Genomic DNA, 15542 nt, shown 5'->3' with positions numbered 1-15542 from the left:
ACAGCCCTGAAAATGAGAGAATGTGCAGCCAAGAGAAAATTTCTTGCTACTGCATTTGCCATTGTCACATCCAGTATGAGAATGATAGGTTAGCTCAATGTGCAGAACCACTCAGTTCCCGACTCATTTGGTAAGGCTGGCAGGAAGGATACACCAGTAATGGTGATGTTGGCTCACTTATCAACCACAAACCTACATCAGTGTCAGAAAGCAAGAGATAGACTCAGTCAAAACAGCTACCGGGAGGTCTCCATTCTAAATGGGTTTCCAAGAGCATTAAAGCCACAGAAATACACACAGTTCAAAGTAAGGGACGGTGTTGACTATGCTGTTTTTCTAGAGGGGGAGTCAAAGACTATACAGCTTAGTCCAAACACTGGCTTATCTAGACTTTTTCAGAAAACTAACCAAAAATATTCATTTGTAAATGTTCCTTGCAAAAATGATTTATAATGAGTACTTAATTTAATAATGAGCAGTTGAGAAATAAGCGTATTCAGTGGTTTTAATGCATCACCATAGGAAATATCTAAAAATAATAGACTTAATATTATAATCATGTCTGGGTTGCTAAAAATCCTGTCAAGGCCAAGAAAATGTGGCAGATTTGAAAGGAGGTGAAATATCACTGATAGATTTGTGGGAGATAAAGATTTGAACAGCTTCCTGTTGCAAGTGAGCTTGATCCTGCTGAATGGGACTGAAAATGTCCCATAAAGCAAACAAAGACTCTCTGTTCTCAGGAGAGACCAAGTAGCCCCATGTTAGGAAGCATGTTGCAACAGGTAGATTCAAGGACAGGAATTTCCCAAAATCCGCGTCCAGTTCCCACCCTTTGACTGTGTTCTTTATGCTAATTTAGAATATATTTAGATGATGGATTTCTTGGGTTTCATTCAATCTTCCTACAACTTGATAGAAAAAAATAAGTATGTCCCATAGCAATTCATCTCACTGTGCAATTAGATAGAAACATCAGGCATTCCTAACACTCAAAGAACAAATCCTGAAGAGAAATTAATTCTAAAGGAGTTAGTTAAGCTTAATTAAGAGTTAAGTCTCATGGACAAAACCAAGGACTGATGTACAGCCTTAATGTAAGCAGCTTGCAGATCTGGAGACTCAAGGAGACTGCATCTTTTTACATCAGGATTGAATTTGGTCCAAAGTGCACAAAACTCGTGTTGTGTCTTAAAGATAATTGAGGATTTGTGGCTCTCTATCTCTCAGTTGGGAAAGGTCAGATTTCTGATTTCCAGGTCAGAACTGTTTGACAAGGATTTAGTGCCATCCACAACTCAGGACATGCTAACAGGCTTTCTTGTTTAAAGGGAATGCTGTAGCTGTAAAAAGGGTCTAAGAGGGCAAACTTGGGAGGAAAAAGAAGACAACTTGTTTAAATGATTTATCCTTCAAGATTCTCAAGCTAGAAGAGGTTTCCCCCTGTTAGATGAGGCATGATTGAATTGACCTAACTTTCCACTCTTGCACTAATGAGTTACTACAGTTTTGAAATCTATACAGGAAAGACTTCATAATCCATGGAGTAATCTGAACAGGTTAATCTGCATCTTCCTGGAAAGCCTGGATCCTTGATTAGTGAAATGCAGCATTGTGGACATTTAGCCAGCCTTTTTGTCTCCTTTGGGAAATCAAGGACAAGACAACAGGCAAGCACCGAGATGCACCATTCAATTACTTCTGACCATTCTAAGCATTTCTCTTTTTCCTAGGCTATCTAGATGGACATTTGGAATTATGCTGTAGCAGAGGAGAACATTACACTGGCCTCTTGTGAGCTATATGACTATTCATGGACAAACTAACGCTTTTTTAATGAGAGTTTCTGAGGTTGCTATCCAAACTACATTCCTTATCCCAGATCTCATCCTTAGCATAACTCCCAAAGGCATTTGGGAGTTTGGACGCGGACATATATGTGAATCCAGGGCTTGATCTGGTCTCATTGAAGTCAATAAAAACATCGTTGCTGAAGAGATATCCATGAGGCTCAAAGGAAAAGTAAGAGCCATCCAAGAAAAAGCAAAAGGTGAATTATAGGTTCTTCTTTTCATCAAAACACACCTTACACTTCTCTCTCTTTCTCCCCCTTTTAAAACAGAAAAAGAATAATCTCTTTTAACTTTAGAGCTACTTTAAAATAACCAAGAAAATATTTAAATTTGAAAAAAAAATTGAAGAGTTCTGGATGGATGCCCCAAAAACGTCAAGTGACCTCCCAGATATAGGACTGAACTATGGAATTTACCGACTCTGGTGAAGAATTTTTGGTGATGACAAATTGCTGAAGTGCAGAAAAACAAGCACCGGGTGTCTGAGCAAGGAACTTTTGTTTGCATGTCTCCTTGTTTCCAGAAGAAAGAGAAAAAAATGGGAAAGAAAAAAAAAAAAAAAAGAATAAAGAACACCTGCAAACCCTCGGTGCGTTAAATATTTCATAAGCATAACCTCAGGGCGATCTAATTACAGATCGGGCATATGTTAATGCGTAATTTACCCGGGAATATTAATTTGCGAAGTGCTCGTGGTGTGAGTTAACCCGTTCTTTACAATAGCGCGTTGGACTCCGAGAGCAGCCTCCAACGCTCCTCCCTCTGAGCTGCTCTCTGCACAGCGCAGCACCGCCGTCCCGCTCAGCGCGGTGCCGGTGCGCGCATCACTCCGTGCGTCCCGCGGAGGGCTGCGGAGCCGATAGAGGCTGGGAGGAGACGGGGAAGCCGCATCCTTCCGTGCGTCCTGCAAGCCAGAGAGCACCTGCTCCGGGCACCCGTCTCCACGGGACTCAAAGGCACAAGGAAGAGGAAACAGCGGGGATTTCTGTGCTGTCCCCTCTGCCTGCAGGCAGTGTCAGCGCGGAAAGAGCCGATGACAAAGTGCACCCGGACATCTGCCCTTTGCGGTGTCCCCGTCTGGCGCGGGGATAGGGAAGGAAGGAGAGGGGACCGAGCGCGTGTCGGTCAGCGGGGGTGGGGAGGGGGGGGTGAGCCGAGCATCTGAAGTCACTCGTAAGGTCACAGAGAGCATTAACTCTTCCCCGCCCTCCCTCCTTCTCCTCCTCGGGGGCTCGGGGTAATGGCAGCTCGCCGCAGTGAAATGACAGCTTGCCGACCCATAATGACAGGCTGGGCTCTGCGGGCCGCGGGGACAAAGGGAGGAAGTCCAGTGCCGCCTCCGCTAGCCCTGGGGCAGGGGCAGAACCCACGGGCAGAGCGGGGCAGCGTGGGGCAGGGGCTCTCCCGGAGCGCTGCGGGACGCTCCCTCCCCTCCGAGCCCCGCAGCTCCCAGCCTGGGCTGCAGCGGAGGGGAAACTTGGCAGGACTCGAGGTGATCCCTCGCGAAGTATCGCACACCGTGCAGTTCTGCGGCTTTAAGTGATCCAAAGGAAACGCGGTGTTTTTCAGACACAAACATTTTCTGCCGGTCTCTCCCCTCCCCGGCTTCCTCCCTCCTGCCTCCCTCTCCCTCGCTCCCTCTCTCTCCTTTCTCCTCCCCCCCGCCCCTCAAGTTTCTCTGTCTGATTAAATGAGAAGGAAGTGTGGGAGTGGTGGTTTTGAAGCTCTCCCTTTAAGAGGCAGCCTGCAGTGACGAATTGTTGAAATTGCCATTGCAGGATGGCATTCCGCTATAAATTCATTGTTCCACCTCCTCTCATCTTCACATTTCTCTCCCTTCTCCTCTTGTTCACATCGGCAGACTGGGGATAACAACAACAACAACAGAAAGGAGAAGGGGAGGAGGGGGCTCGTACCAAAATCCGGGACGTTTTCCGCTTCTTCGGCTTTTTTTTTCTTTCTTTTTTTTTCTTTTTTCTTTTTTTTTTTTTTTTCTTTCCCTTTTTAACCATCATCTCACCGGAGACGATCGAAGCGGTGTTTGGTGCCTGAATTTCTCCTCTCCCCTTCTTCTCCTTCTCTTCCAAACCGAAGGGGGCAGAGGAAGGAAGGAGCCGCCGGAGCCGGGGAGCGCGGAGCCGCAGCAGAGCTGCCCTCGTCCCGCTGCTGCCGCTGATGGGGATGAGCCGCTGACTCCAGCAGAGAAGTGCAAGAGGAGCGGGAAGCGCTCAAACTTCTCTGCACGCCGGCTCCGAGCCTCTCTCCTCCTTTCCCTCTCTCCCCCCTCCGCCTCCCCAGCAGCGGGGATTTGCGATTTTCGCCTCTCTCTCTCCTTCCATGTGCTCCTGGCTCTTCCCTGCAGAGAAACACAAAGTTCACACGCGAGCGGCTTTTGTTGACATCCTTCCCTCTCCCGCTCACACTTGACTCACGCTCAGGAGGCAGAACTTTCTTCTCCTTCGTTTTTCCCCCCCCGCCTCCTTCTCCCTTCTCTCCTCGCCCTCCGCACTCCGCAGCCCGACTCCTTCCCCCCCGCTCCCCGTCCTCTGCGACCACCACCGCCGCTCATCCCTGCTGCCGGGGGCATGCTCCCCGCGCCGCTCTCCCTGCTGCTGGTCGCCCTCCTGCCCTTCGCCCCGGCCCATCCGCCGCCACCTGCCGCCGCCGGAGCTCCGCCGCCGCCGCCCCCCGGGGCCGCCCCAACGACGCCGCCGCCCCGGCCCGGCCCTCCCCCGGGGCCGCCCCGCGGGGCCAGCGGCGTCGTGCGGCGCCTCGACCCGACCTACGCGGGGGGCGGCAGGGCGGGCTTCGTGCTCTACGCCGGCGGCCGCCGCTTCCTCCTCGACCTGGAACGCGACGAGGCGCCGGGGGCGCCGCGGAACGGCGGGCCGCCTCGCTGCTACTATCGCGGCACGGTGGACGGCAACCCGCGTTCCTTGGCCGTCTTCAACCTCTGCGGCGGCCTCGACGGCTTTTTCGCCGTCGGGCGCGCCCGCTACACCGTGAAGCCGGCGCGGCGCGGCGGGGAGGAGAAGGATGAGGAAGAGGAGGGCGGTACGCGGATCTACGGCGAGGGCCCGGCCCGCGCCCCGCACTTCTTCCGCAGGGAGCGCTTCAGCTTCGAGACGCTGCCCGCCCGCCCCAGCTGCGAGACCCGCGGTCCGGCCGGCGCGGCGACGGCTCCTGAGAGCGGGCGACGGAAGCGGAGGCGGCGTCGCTCGGTGTCGCGGGCCCGGCAGGTGGAGCTGCTGTTGGTGGCCGACGCGTCCATGGCGCGCAAGTACGGGAAGGGGCTGCAGCACTACCTGCTCACCTTGGCCTCCATCGCCTCGCGGCTCTACGCGCACGCCAGCCTGGAGAACCACGTGCGGCTGGCCGTAGTGAAGGTGGTTGTCCTGGGCGAGAAGGAGAAAGGGCTGGAGGTCAACCGCAACGCCGCCACCACCCTCAAGAACTTCTGCAAGTGGCAGCACCAGCACAACCGCCTCGATGACGACCACGACGAGCACTACGACGCGGCCATCCTCTTCACCCGCGAGGTAGGCATCAGCTAGGGCCCGGCATCCGTGCATGGCACTTCATGGGGCTGTGGCGGTGCGGCCGCTGTCCAGCACATGCTTGGTCTGGCGGCTGCTGCCTGCCCACGTCCTTGTACCTGTGGTTGGGGAGTGCTGCGGCCCGGGGGTCGGCACCCAGATGTGCATCTACTGGAATGGAAGTGGGGCTGGAAAACCAACATGTCGTGTATGTGTTGGTGTGTCTCCCCTTCCCTGCAAGGCCATTCATTTCAGCATGGCACTGGGACCACTGCCAGGGCAGAGAGGCAGTGGTTTGCCAGATCTAAAGCCATCTTCCTTGTTCTCCCTGGGAGGTGACACTGTGTCCTTTCCCATTGAGCTTGTCACACACAGCCCCTCTCAGGAAAAGATCTGCTCTGCAAGGGGACCACTCCCCAACCCATATTGGTCCCCCAGTGAACCTGCTTAGCTGTTAGCAAACCCATGCAGGGCACTATAAAAGCACATGAGACTTCCTCACTGAGGGGATTGACAGGCTATTTCCATCACGACAGGCCAGCTCTGCTGCTCTGGAAGCTGGCTGCTGCTCTGTGGTTGAAGGGTAGGGCGCGAATGGAAACCACAGGCAAACAGAGCTACAGAAGTGGAGTGAGCTAGGCTGGTGGTGAGGGGATGCAGCATCCTGCTCCGCTGTGAGACATGAGTGTCCCAACCAGCCGTAGGTCAGAACCCACCAGCCTGAGCCACACGGATCTGTGCCTTGTTCCCTACCCACTCACTGATTAATTGCATCGCCAGAGGTCATTACGGGACATTGCTGTAGTAGACATGTGGTAGAGTTTATGCAATGAAGTCCTTCTGTAAGACTCTGCCCTCAGCGGTCTGGGTTTGGTGTTTTTTTTAATTTTTTTTTTTCTTCCTCAAGTATGAAAAAAATAACGGCATGACTTTCCGTTGGTTCGAGTACTCCTGCTTTTCTACATTGCCAGAGCCTGCCAAAAAGGATGCTTTAGATGGTTTGTGGAAGGAGTTGCTCCAGAAGGGGGGGGGGGGGAGAAAAAAGTGCCTGGCTTGCTTTTATAGCTGTAAATAGTTGAAACATTAGGTTCTGTGTCGGTCAGGCGTTCCTTGTGCAACTGGAGCCTTTTTTAGCAGTTTAAAACCCATCATTCCAATTTGCAAGCTTTCATTTTTTTTATCATTACAATCTGAATGAAAGCAGGCTACCTAGGGTGGGTCATAGTGTTCTCTCTTTTTGCTATAAACATCCCTTCCAATGGCTTATTGGTTAAGCTTGGGCCAGAATCCATCACTCTTTCACTAAAGGATGCGTGTCTCTGCCAGAATTCCCATTTATTTCCTTGGGATTTATTGTGGTTCAGAAACTCCTACGGTGGTAGGCTGTGAGTTCTAGCTTAATGATTTGACTTCTTTAGATTAGGGTAGGATGTGGCTTTAAAGTGCACTTGCTTTGCAGATGCTTATCCATGATTTTTGCATGGATGCCCTCACTCCAGAACAAGAGTGCTGATCAGTAACTGGCTTTGAATTACTCCTGAGCAACACATCTTCCATGGGCAGAGTTGCTGCTTTCAGATGCATGCAGTACATCAACTAAGTGTCATCATTCCCCTGGTCTCCTCCCACTCTTAAGATGCAAATATTGCTTGTGTTGTTGCTTAGGGACGTAAGTACTCTGGAAAAGAAAGGTACATGCCTCAGTTTTCCTGGTTTACATGTACTGCATGCAACAGAGCAATTCAGGCTAACACAGTCTGTTCTGATGACTGGCTGCATGCACAGGCTCGTTGTTTGGCATTGCACATCAGTATTTGGCTCAGGAAGGACAGGATTGTAGTTTCTTGCTACATGTGTTTATGATGTTCTTTGCAGGGAATCCACACGATCTTTATATGCTTACAGTCAGAATGTCAACATGAATCTATTTGCTCATCTTAGAATGTAAACACAAAAAAGGGTTAAAGAATGAAAAAGGAGCAGGGATATTTCCTGCAGAAAACTGCCCCACTTTGAGCTCGAGCAAGATTTTTTCCAGTTTAGCTTTTCAATGAGAGTGGCAGCAGTTGGCAGGAGGATCCCACTTTTACAACTATGTTTTGAATGTATGAAGCGCGTTGCTTAGCTACGAGACGCCGAGCCATGGCTGCCTGTTTTGATGGGCTCTGAATACCGTCATGCTAATTTTTGAACATCCAGATGTCTTCCGCTAAATGGCTTGTTTTTGAGGCATGGAGTGAATGTGTGAGGTACATTTTCCGTCTTTGTTTACTAACTGAGGCCACCTCAAACTCTGTGTCTCTGCGTCAACAGGATAATATTTGCACATAGTTTGTCAGCTGAGCCCGCGTCCTCAGCTGTATGTAACTGTTGACGTGAAGCTAGAATCTCAGTTATGTGTGCCTGTTGCCATACAAGGCTCCAAAGTAATAATTATCTCTATTCTGTAGTGACACTGACTCAGATCTTATTTTGACATGAAATGTTTGCTCACAGTTCAGCACCACCACTTCTTCCTCTTCTATCATCATTAATTGTTTCAAGATAAATTAATAACCACTGATAGACCAAGGATGCTGGAAGCTCTCTTGTATGGTAAAATTAGTATGAGAGGTCTAAATTACTATAATCATCATTCATGCTGGAAATATTTCCCATGCAAGAAAATCTTTTGAAGGAGGTTCACCAATTCTGGGTCATAATATGTATCTAATTTGGCAAGTGTTTCAAAGCAATTGTGCTGCCGAGCATAACAAATAGTAAATGAATATGTACCTGAGTTCCATTTGGCGTGATACAGATGATGGTGTAAAAACTGTCTTGATGCTCTGTACTGCTATCAATCAGCAGGGGCAAGGGCAGCATAACCCTATCTATCCCTTAGTGTCAGTGAATCACAGCTGCAGCTACCAGAAAAGCTACCATAACAGATCTGGTTACTGTTACACCTATAACCATCAATGAACGCGGGAATTATCTGTCACTAAATATTGCAGAAACTCAATTGGGTTCCACAGTGATTATTTTGAATTCCCCAAATCTAATTTTCCTTGTAATGCCGATCTGTTGCTCAGCCTGTATCAAATATGAAAGGGGTCTGACTTATCGGTATTAAGATGTAATAGAAAGGTATCTTAGTTTCAGTTGGGATGGAATAGCTTTCTTCAGAGTATCTGGTATGATGCAATTTTTTGATTCTAGTAGAAAAACAATGTTGATAAAACTCTGATTCATATAGTTGCTGTTCAGCAATGCTGTGCAGAACAAAGGCCATTCTCAGTAAAGGGTCCAAGGAGCTGGGAGGGAACAGAATTAGGACAACTGACTTCAACTGGCCAAAGGGATATTCCATACTTTTATGACATCATGCATAAGGAGTTTTGAAGGGAGTGGGAGTTCATGTTCTTTGCGGCTTGAGAAGCTAGCTGGCAATCAGTCAGAGTGTGGTAAATGGCTGCTTGCGCTCTGCGTGTTATACACATTCTTATATATATGTACAGTCATTACTATTTTCCATTTTTCCAGCTAAGGAAGCAGTTCTATCTCAACCCATAAATTTTTTTATTTTTTATTTATTTTTTTTCCTGACTTTCTACCTCATCCCATTGAGAATGTGGGAGTGAATGGACAGCTGTGTGGTGCTGACCCACCTGCTGGGTTAAACCACAATAAATAACATGAAAGTTCTTGTTAAAGTGGTTTGGCCTTGACAACCAAGAGAGTACATGGATCCCCTGCTGCTGGACTACTTTGTGGTAGAGTCCCTGACAGCAGCTGTAAATCCTTAGGTCATATGCATCTTCAGAGCATCATCCTCAGTGTGGAGATGCTAGGACTTGATCATCTGGTGGCCAGGTGAGACCCCACTCTGCTTAGTGGTACAGGTGTGGCTGTGTGGTGGGAAGGAAGAAGAGCTCATAAGCCCTGTACCCTCAGATATTAGCTCACTTTGTTCTCCAAGTATGCAAAGTCAACAGCAAATTTCATCTGCTTCAAACGTTCTTCTCATTAACAGTTCTCTGAAGTTGGAAGCAGGTTATCTTCAGTCTTCAGGTTTTTATCAGTGCAATAAATACGTGCCAGATTATTTGTCACAGCATAAAAACGTATTAGTTGTGACTTGCAAACTGTACTTGAACTCAGACTGCTCTTTTCTGAGATTTTGTCTGCTCTGTAATTATCCTTGAGATTTCATCCAATCTATTTCATTAGTGACCCTTAGTTAAATTTCGAGTGAACTATTCAGTGCATTTGGACAAAATCCAGTTCTCTTCCTTTCCCTTTCCTCATACCCTGAATCATGTGAAAATTAAAACAAAACAAAACAAAAAAATGTTTCTCACAGTAGATGTAGGTACCAAAAACAAGAACAAATGCATTCCGAAGTGCTTGCTAGCGTCATCCACTCTAGTACCAGCAAAACTGATTCCAAGAACTTCACACTGGAGCCAAAGGCCACTGTCCTGCCTTTTTCCACACAGTAATTACATGGATCTTATGTGTGTGATTTAGTTTAACTGTCAATCTGACAGTACTGTTGAAATTTAACAGTGAGCTTTGGATTACCTCGACTCAATAGATGGTTATTTCATTGAGTGGAGCACATGCTTTATTTGGCTCTACTTCTCTCTCTCTCTCTCTCTCTCCCCATATATATACATATATAAAATAATCTCCTCACAATTCTTAATCTGTAACCATAACAATTGTCAATAAAATATATTTCATTAATGTTTATTACTATTACTTTGAAGAAATTTTGATGTGATATGTTCACCAGCTCTGTAGGTTTTTAACCATTTTTTGCTACAAATCCGATACATTTTAGTTGATGCCCCAAGGGAAAATAAAGTGGGGCATTATTTGAGTGGGAGGAGTAGTATGTATGATTCATGCTAATCTACAGAAGCTATGTGGAGTTTCCATGCAAAAGATCTATGGGGCAGGCAAGTTAAATCAAACATCATTCCCTGCTCACCAGTCATCTTTATCACAACCAAAATTTGTTTGCCCTTCCTCTCTCCATGCAGAGTCCAAAAGATTTTGGTGCATTTTGTTGTTGTTGTTGCTTTTAATACTCTCTGTTTTACATACTGCCACTGCATTTTTATTTATTTATTTATTTATTTTTGTATATTTTAGGAGGAAAAGAAGTTTTGTTACTTTGTCACAAAAGCTTAAGTCTAATTTGGACTCTGTTTCTAGTGGTTCACTGCAGAGTGTCCTGCGATGACAGATGCTTAGGGTCCCTGTGTCATACAAGGGAAGAGTAAGAGCATGTCTAAGTAAGCACTTCGTGTGAGGAGGTCCCAACAGGACATCACCAAACCATTGAATCTTCTGGAATTTCTCATTACCTGGAATTCAGAAAGACAATTCACTGTTTTTGAGATTCAAATACCCCTGACTTATTTCTTGTTTTAATGTAGTAATCTGAAAGAAAGCTGACCTCTGTTTATAGGTTGAACTACTTTGGTTTGGTAATAAAGGCAGGTATCGCCACTCCATTTTCTCCCAAAAGTTAACCAGACTTCATTTTTCCTCTCAAAATGCGGTGGGGAGGGTGAAGCAGTATCTCAGTGGGCATAGTTAGAGTCTTTCTTTCCTTGATGTTGATGGCTAGGCCTTGTACTGGTGCCCCTACCTTGTACATCCACACCAACAAGTCCTAGCAGGACTTTTTCAGGAGCAGGACTTTTCACAGCAGGCTCTCTCCAGAGCAGCGTTGCACCATTTTTGGAATGTACAGTCTCTCTTTTTAACTGTCATAGTATCAGCTGAAGTGTAAAATAAACCATTCCCTCGTTATTTTTTTCACCAGTTGGCCCTTGTTTCCAGTACACATTTTGAAGTACGTCAATTCCACTCTTGCACTCCTTTTGCCTTCTGGACTTTACACACTCCTTGGGTGATACTGGTAATCTTTTCTGTTTGGATGAGCATTAGTCTTTCTATCTCCTTTTTATTAATGTTTGTATCCAAGTGTTCTGTTCTGTGTTGCCGTGACATTAATAAACTTCCACCCACTTTCCAAGGTTGAGTGCGAAAGGATGGATTTGTGGGTCCTGAGTATGTTGCAACCCCACCCTCCTTTTACAGACCTAGAGTGAGAACACTTGTGCGGGAAGTTGGAAAGCTGTGTTTAATTCCTTCCTCTGCTTGAGGGATTTTAGGCCTACATCACCCACCTCCCAGGAGAGGCCCTTAACCAGTAGGTTGTAAGCTGTTCCAGGTGTTAAGGAAACTTTCCACCTCTCTGACCAAAGCTATGTCACTATTTAGCAAGTAATTCAAGATACATGTGGTGAGAAGGAGAGAAATCATGACCTGAAGCTGCTGACTGGTGTGTGCTGCTTAGAGCAAGAGAGCCTGTGCTCCCAAAGCATACAGAAGAGTGTTTCCGTAATTTACTGAAAGGCTGTTAAATGTAAAATAACAGAAGCAGACTGAGGAACAGCAACCAAAAATGAAGTCCCTTCACCAGGTGCTGTAAGCACTAACTGCACTCTGGGCTATGGAAACCTTTGGCACATGGGCTGCAACAGGAGGAGCCCCAGCTCCCCGCACACATAGCCACATGCGTACCTTCATTGTAGGCTATAGTCTGATGCTTATGGGACTTTCTTCAAAGGAATTTGAAGTTGAAACTTCTGGGCAGAGGCTTTGCTGGACCATTGTAATTAAAACCAGAAAAGCAAGCAAACGGACGTGGTGATGTAAAAGCTGTTAGCTGTGATTTAAAATATGGTGATGTGCAACTATGTCCAATAGAATGTCCAGTCCTGTTGGTGTCTCTTAGATCTGATCTGAGAACATGTGTAGGCTTGGGTTCCTACAGGGGAAAAGACTGAGAAACACTAAATGTCTCTGCTTTAGTGTAAGCTAAATACTAAGCTGCTCAAGGCTGTAAAACTGTTGTACTTGTCCATTAGGGGGTCCATAAGGTCACAAACTACAAGTCCTGTGCAGGATAGATAACTCAAAGACGGGGGAACACAGGTCAGTTTTGTTCTTCTGCATTTACATTCCACCAAACAGTGCACATTGGTGTTTAAATACTGTCTTGGATCTAGTCCATAGGCTCTGGTCTGCTATCAGGTTTCACTTAACAGTTTATTCTCATTTTTAACCTTACCGCACAAATCAAAGATTTTCAGGTAAAATAAATTAACTACTTCAGCAGGAAGCCACTACAGTTATCTTCATTTACTACTATGTGCTATGTATATCTGGCAAACATCCAACTGCTCTTGATATACTTATGAATGCCAGGAAATCTTGGCCTTTAATAAGCTGTCTAATTAACTACTGGTCTTATGATGTACAGCTCATTTTTCCTGTTGTTCCTTTGCCAAAGCTTAAGGCTTAACATCTATTGTCTCCTGTGTAGCAAACGCATTTTCTATTCATTCTTCCATTTTGAAACTACTGTAATGTAGATGAAAGGCTAGATGATGCATTCTTTCTTCAGAAATATCAAGAAACACATATTCTTAGAAGTTTCTGCTGCAGCTTGGAGGCAATTAAACAAGTGTACAGATCTGAATAAGAGTCTGACTTTTTAAATGAAAGTTATACACCACAGCAAAATAGTTCTTAGAAGCTGATCTTAAGTATCATGACACTTCGTAAAGTTTTTCAAACTAGGAGTTTGAAGAATTGAGGGGTCCCAAGCAGATTTTTTTAAAGTTGCATCATTATATCAAGGCCTTTTTTTTTTCTTTTTCTTTCTTTTATTTTATTTATTTATTTAAGAAAATGCTGCTTTCTAGAGAAATAAGAACTTTTAATGTACTCCCAGATTATCAGTTTGGAAAAGTCTGTGACTGCCTTCCAAAACTGCTTGAGAAAACTAAAAATATAGATATCAATGCTATTAACAGATCATTTGTGGCCAACATGGCTAGAGAAACTCTAAGTCGAAGGAAAATTTGCCATAAAGATGTAAACGATTGAAAGTGCAAACAGGTGTATTCTTTGTTACATCAATGAAAGTTGTGCTGTGGGGAAAGACCATTAACTTGGAAATGATGAGTTAAGTAGGAAAACATCCAATGGCAAAATTTTCAGACTATTCATCTCAGAGATGCCACTTCAGTTGCATCTGTGTTAACTAATATGGGATGCTGTGAGTAGAAATATTGTAAATCATGCATGGACAAAGAAATTAAGAGATTGTTGAGGACATAGTGGAGCCACATCCTGGGTAATCTGCTTGGTTATGGACAAATTAGCTTAAAAAGTCATCCTCACGCAGTCACTGAGGACTCAGCTCTGCAGAAGGCTCTGTGCGTGTTCTTTGTTCAGAGCTTGGTCAATGCACACACTGCTCTAGTAGCAGATGGGCAATCTGTAGACATCTCTCCAATGACTGTTAACATCCCTCTGTGATTCTATGAATAACAACTTCACACAAACAAGCTAATACCAGAAAATATTTCCTGTCCTAAGACCATTTACAACCCTGCTCTGCTACTGCCCAGCTGGAATTCAGTAACTGGCAGCAGGACTCCTCAAAGCATCATGCTCAGTCTGCTGGGGAGGCCCTCCAGATGTGGTGACTTAGTCGACTGCTGGAAATGCAGTTGTGCTGTATCAACCCACTGCTTTCTGTCCACAGTGTGTATGCTCTCTTCTCCTCTCTTTTCCCTTATGGGGATCTCTGATCCCACACTACCACCTTACTTCAATCTGGGGGCAACTGTTTACCAACTTCCTGTGCGGTTTTGATGGAGCTAGCTAGTAAGCAGGGTATTCTAGGGGTGACCATTAAGTAGTAAAGTCCATTGAGAAATTTATCTGACCCGAAGTTCAATTATTCCTAAAGAAAGCATAGAGCCTGCTTTGTTATGCCTAGATAGCTGTTATGCAAATAAGCTTGAAGGCTACTAGTAAGATGTTGAAATGTTTGGATATGTGTCATACTCTGGGAAATTATGGTAATGGAGGAACAACAACCTGATGAAGTGACTGGAATTCGCAGGAAAACTTGGACATGTAATATGGTGTAATGTCAGTTACACATAATATATGAAAAGTAACCAAACACTGCTATTTCCTTTCGTGCCTGCGTATGTGCATAGCTATTTTCTGATGTTTAATGAAGGTGGCATAATGCATAGCTTAGGAAATTTTTAGGATGGTATTACTAACCAGCCAAAAGTCAGAACGGATACTTATTGTCAACATCCTGGTTATAATTTTTCAAAATCCAGAGATCCCATCAGAAGCAGCTCTAAGGAAACTTATGAGATTGCCTGTCTGGAAAGACTGTATTATTTTAATTACACTTCTGTTGTCAAATCTGAATTATCATTTTGAGCTCTGATTGTGTATGTTGTTACAGCTCCATGGCCATATCACTGACTTAGCTTCTTCTTATATGCAAATGAAAACAAGTCTTGCAATTTATGCATGAGGCATATGGGTGCTGATATAATTGTACCATACTGAGAGGAGTACTTATGTAAGCATCTAAGTGATGAAAACACCACAGGCATAAGAGAGGACCAAATGGCACAAAATCTGCATGTGGAGACGAGGTCTCAATTAGTGTCTTTTATACTATTCTTGGCACTATCAACATGGAAGCAGTTCAGACCTCCTTTACTAAGCAACTTTCTGTCTCATTTATGTGCTTTTCTGTACCTGTATAAGAATTTCAGTTCAGCTCCCTGTGTGGATCCAGTTAAAATTGAGCTAGTATAAAGGTACCTTACTTCCTGTACAGCTTACAGTCATTTATTTAGACCAATTATGTCACCACTGAAAGGTATTTATACTGGTACAATCCCATGCATTTTTCTGAGTTTTGTTTCCTGAATTATGCTGTTGTGGGTAAACCACTTTAAACTACCCTATGTAAAATGTACTCATAGATTGAAAGGGCCATGCTCAGAAGCGGTGCATAAAGGGATAAATAGAAATGAAGCCAAGAAAAGTAATAGGAATTTAAGTATTGCATCTTTCTTTCTGAATGTGCCCTAGATCAGGAGCACTACAGTATGGATTAATTATGAAACGTTTAAGTTCTTACAAAGTAGACCTGGAAGGAAGAAGAGAGTCTTAAAAAAGTGAAGGGAAAAAAATGGAACTCTGATCATTTTGATAATAAGAATTGATAGTACTGCCTTGAAATTGATGTTTTCACTCA

At 45.1% G+C, this 15542-nt stretch overlaps 1 protein-coding gene across 1 annotated transcript in view; it reads left to right on the top strand.

Moving 5' to 3' along the window:
* The first annotated feature begins 3707 nt into the window (after positions 1 to 3707).
* The window catches only part of ADAMTS5 (ADAM metallopeptidase with thrombospondin type 1 motif 5), a 46995-nt gene continuing 35160 nt past the window's right edge, over positions 3708 to 15542 (top strand). Inside the window, exon 1 of the mRNA XM_015881917.2 lies at positions 3708 to 5392. Within this exon, the coding sequence (XP_015737403.1) occupies positions 4439 to 5392 (954 nt within the window). The 5' untranslated portion in view covers positions 3708 to 4438. The remainder of the gene's footprint in view (positions 5393 to 15542) is intronic.

Source organism: Coturnix japonica, chromosome 1 (genome assembly GCF_001577835.2).
Source record: "Coturnix japonica isolate 7356 chromosome 1, Coturnix japonica 2.1, whole genome shotgun sequence".
Classification (NCBI taxonomy): domain Eukaryota; kingdom Metazoa; phylum Chordata; class Aves; order Galliformes; family Phasianidae; genus Coturnix; species Coturnix japonica.
This window is presented reverse-complemented; position numbering and strand designations above follow the sequence as displayed.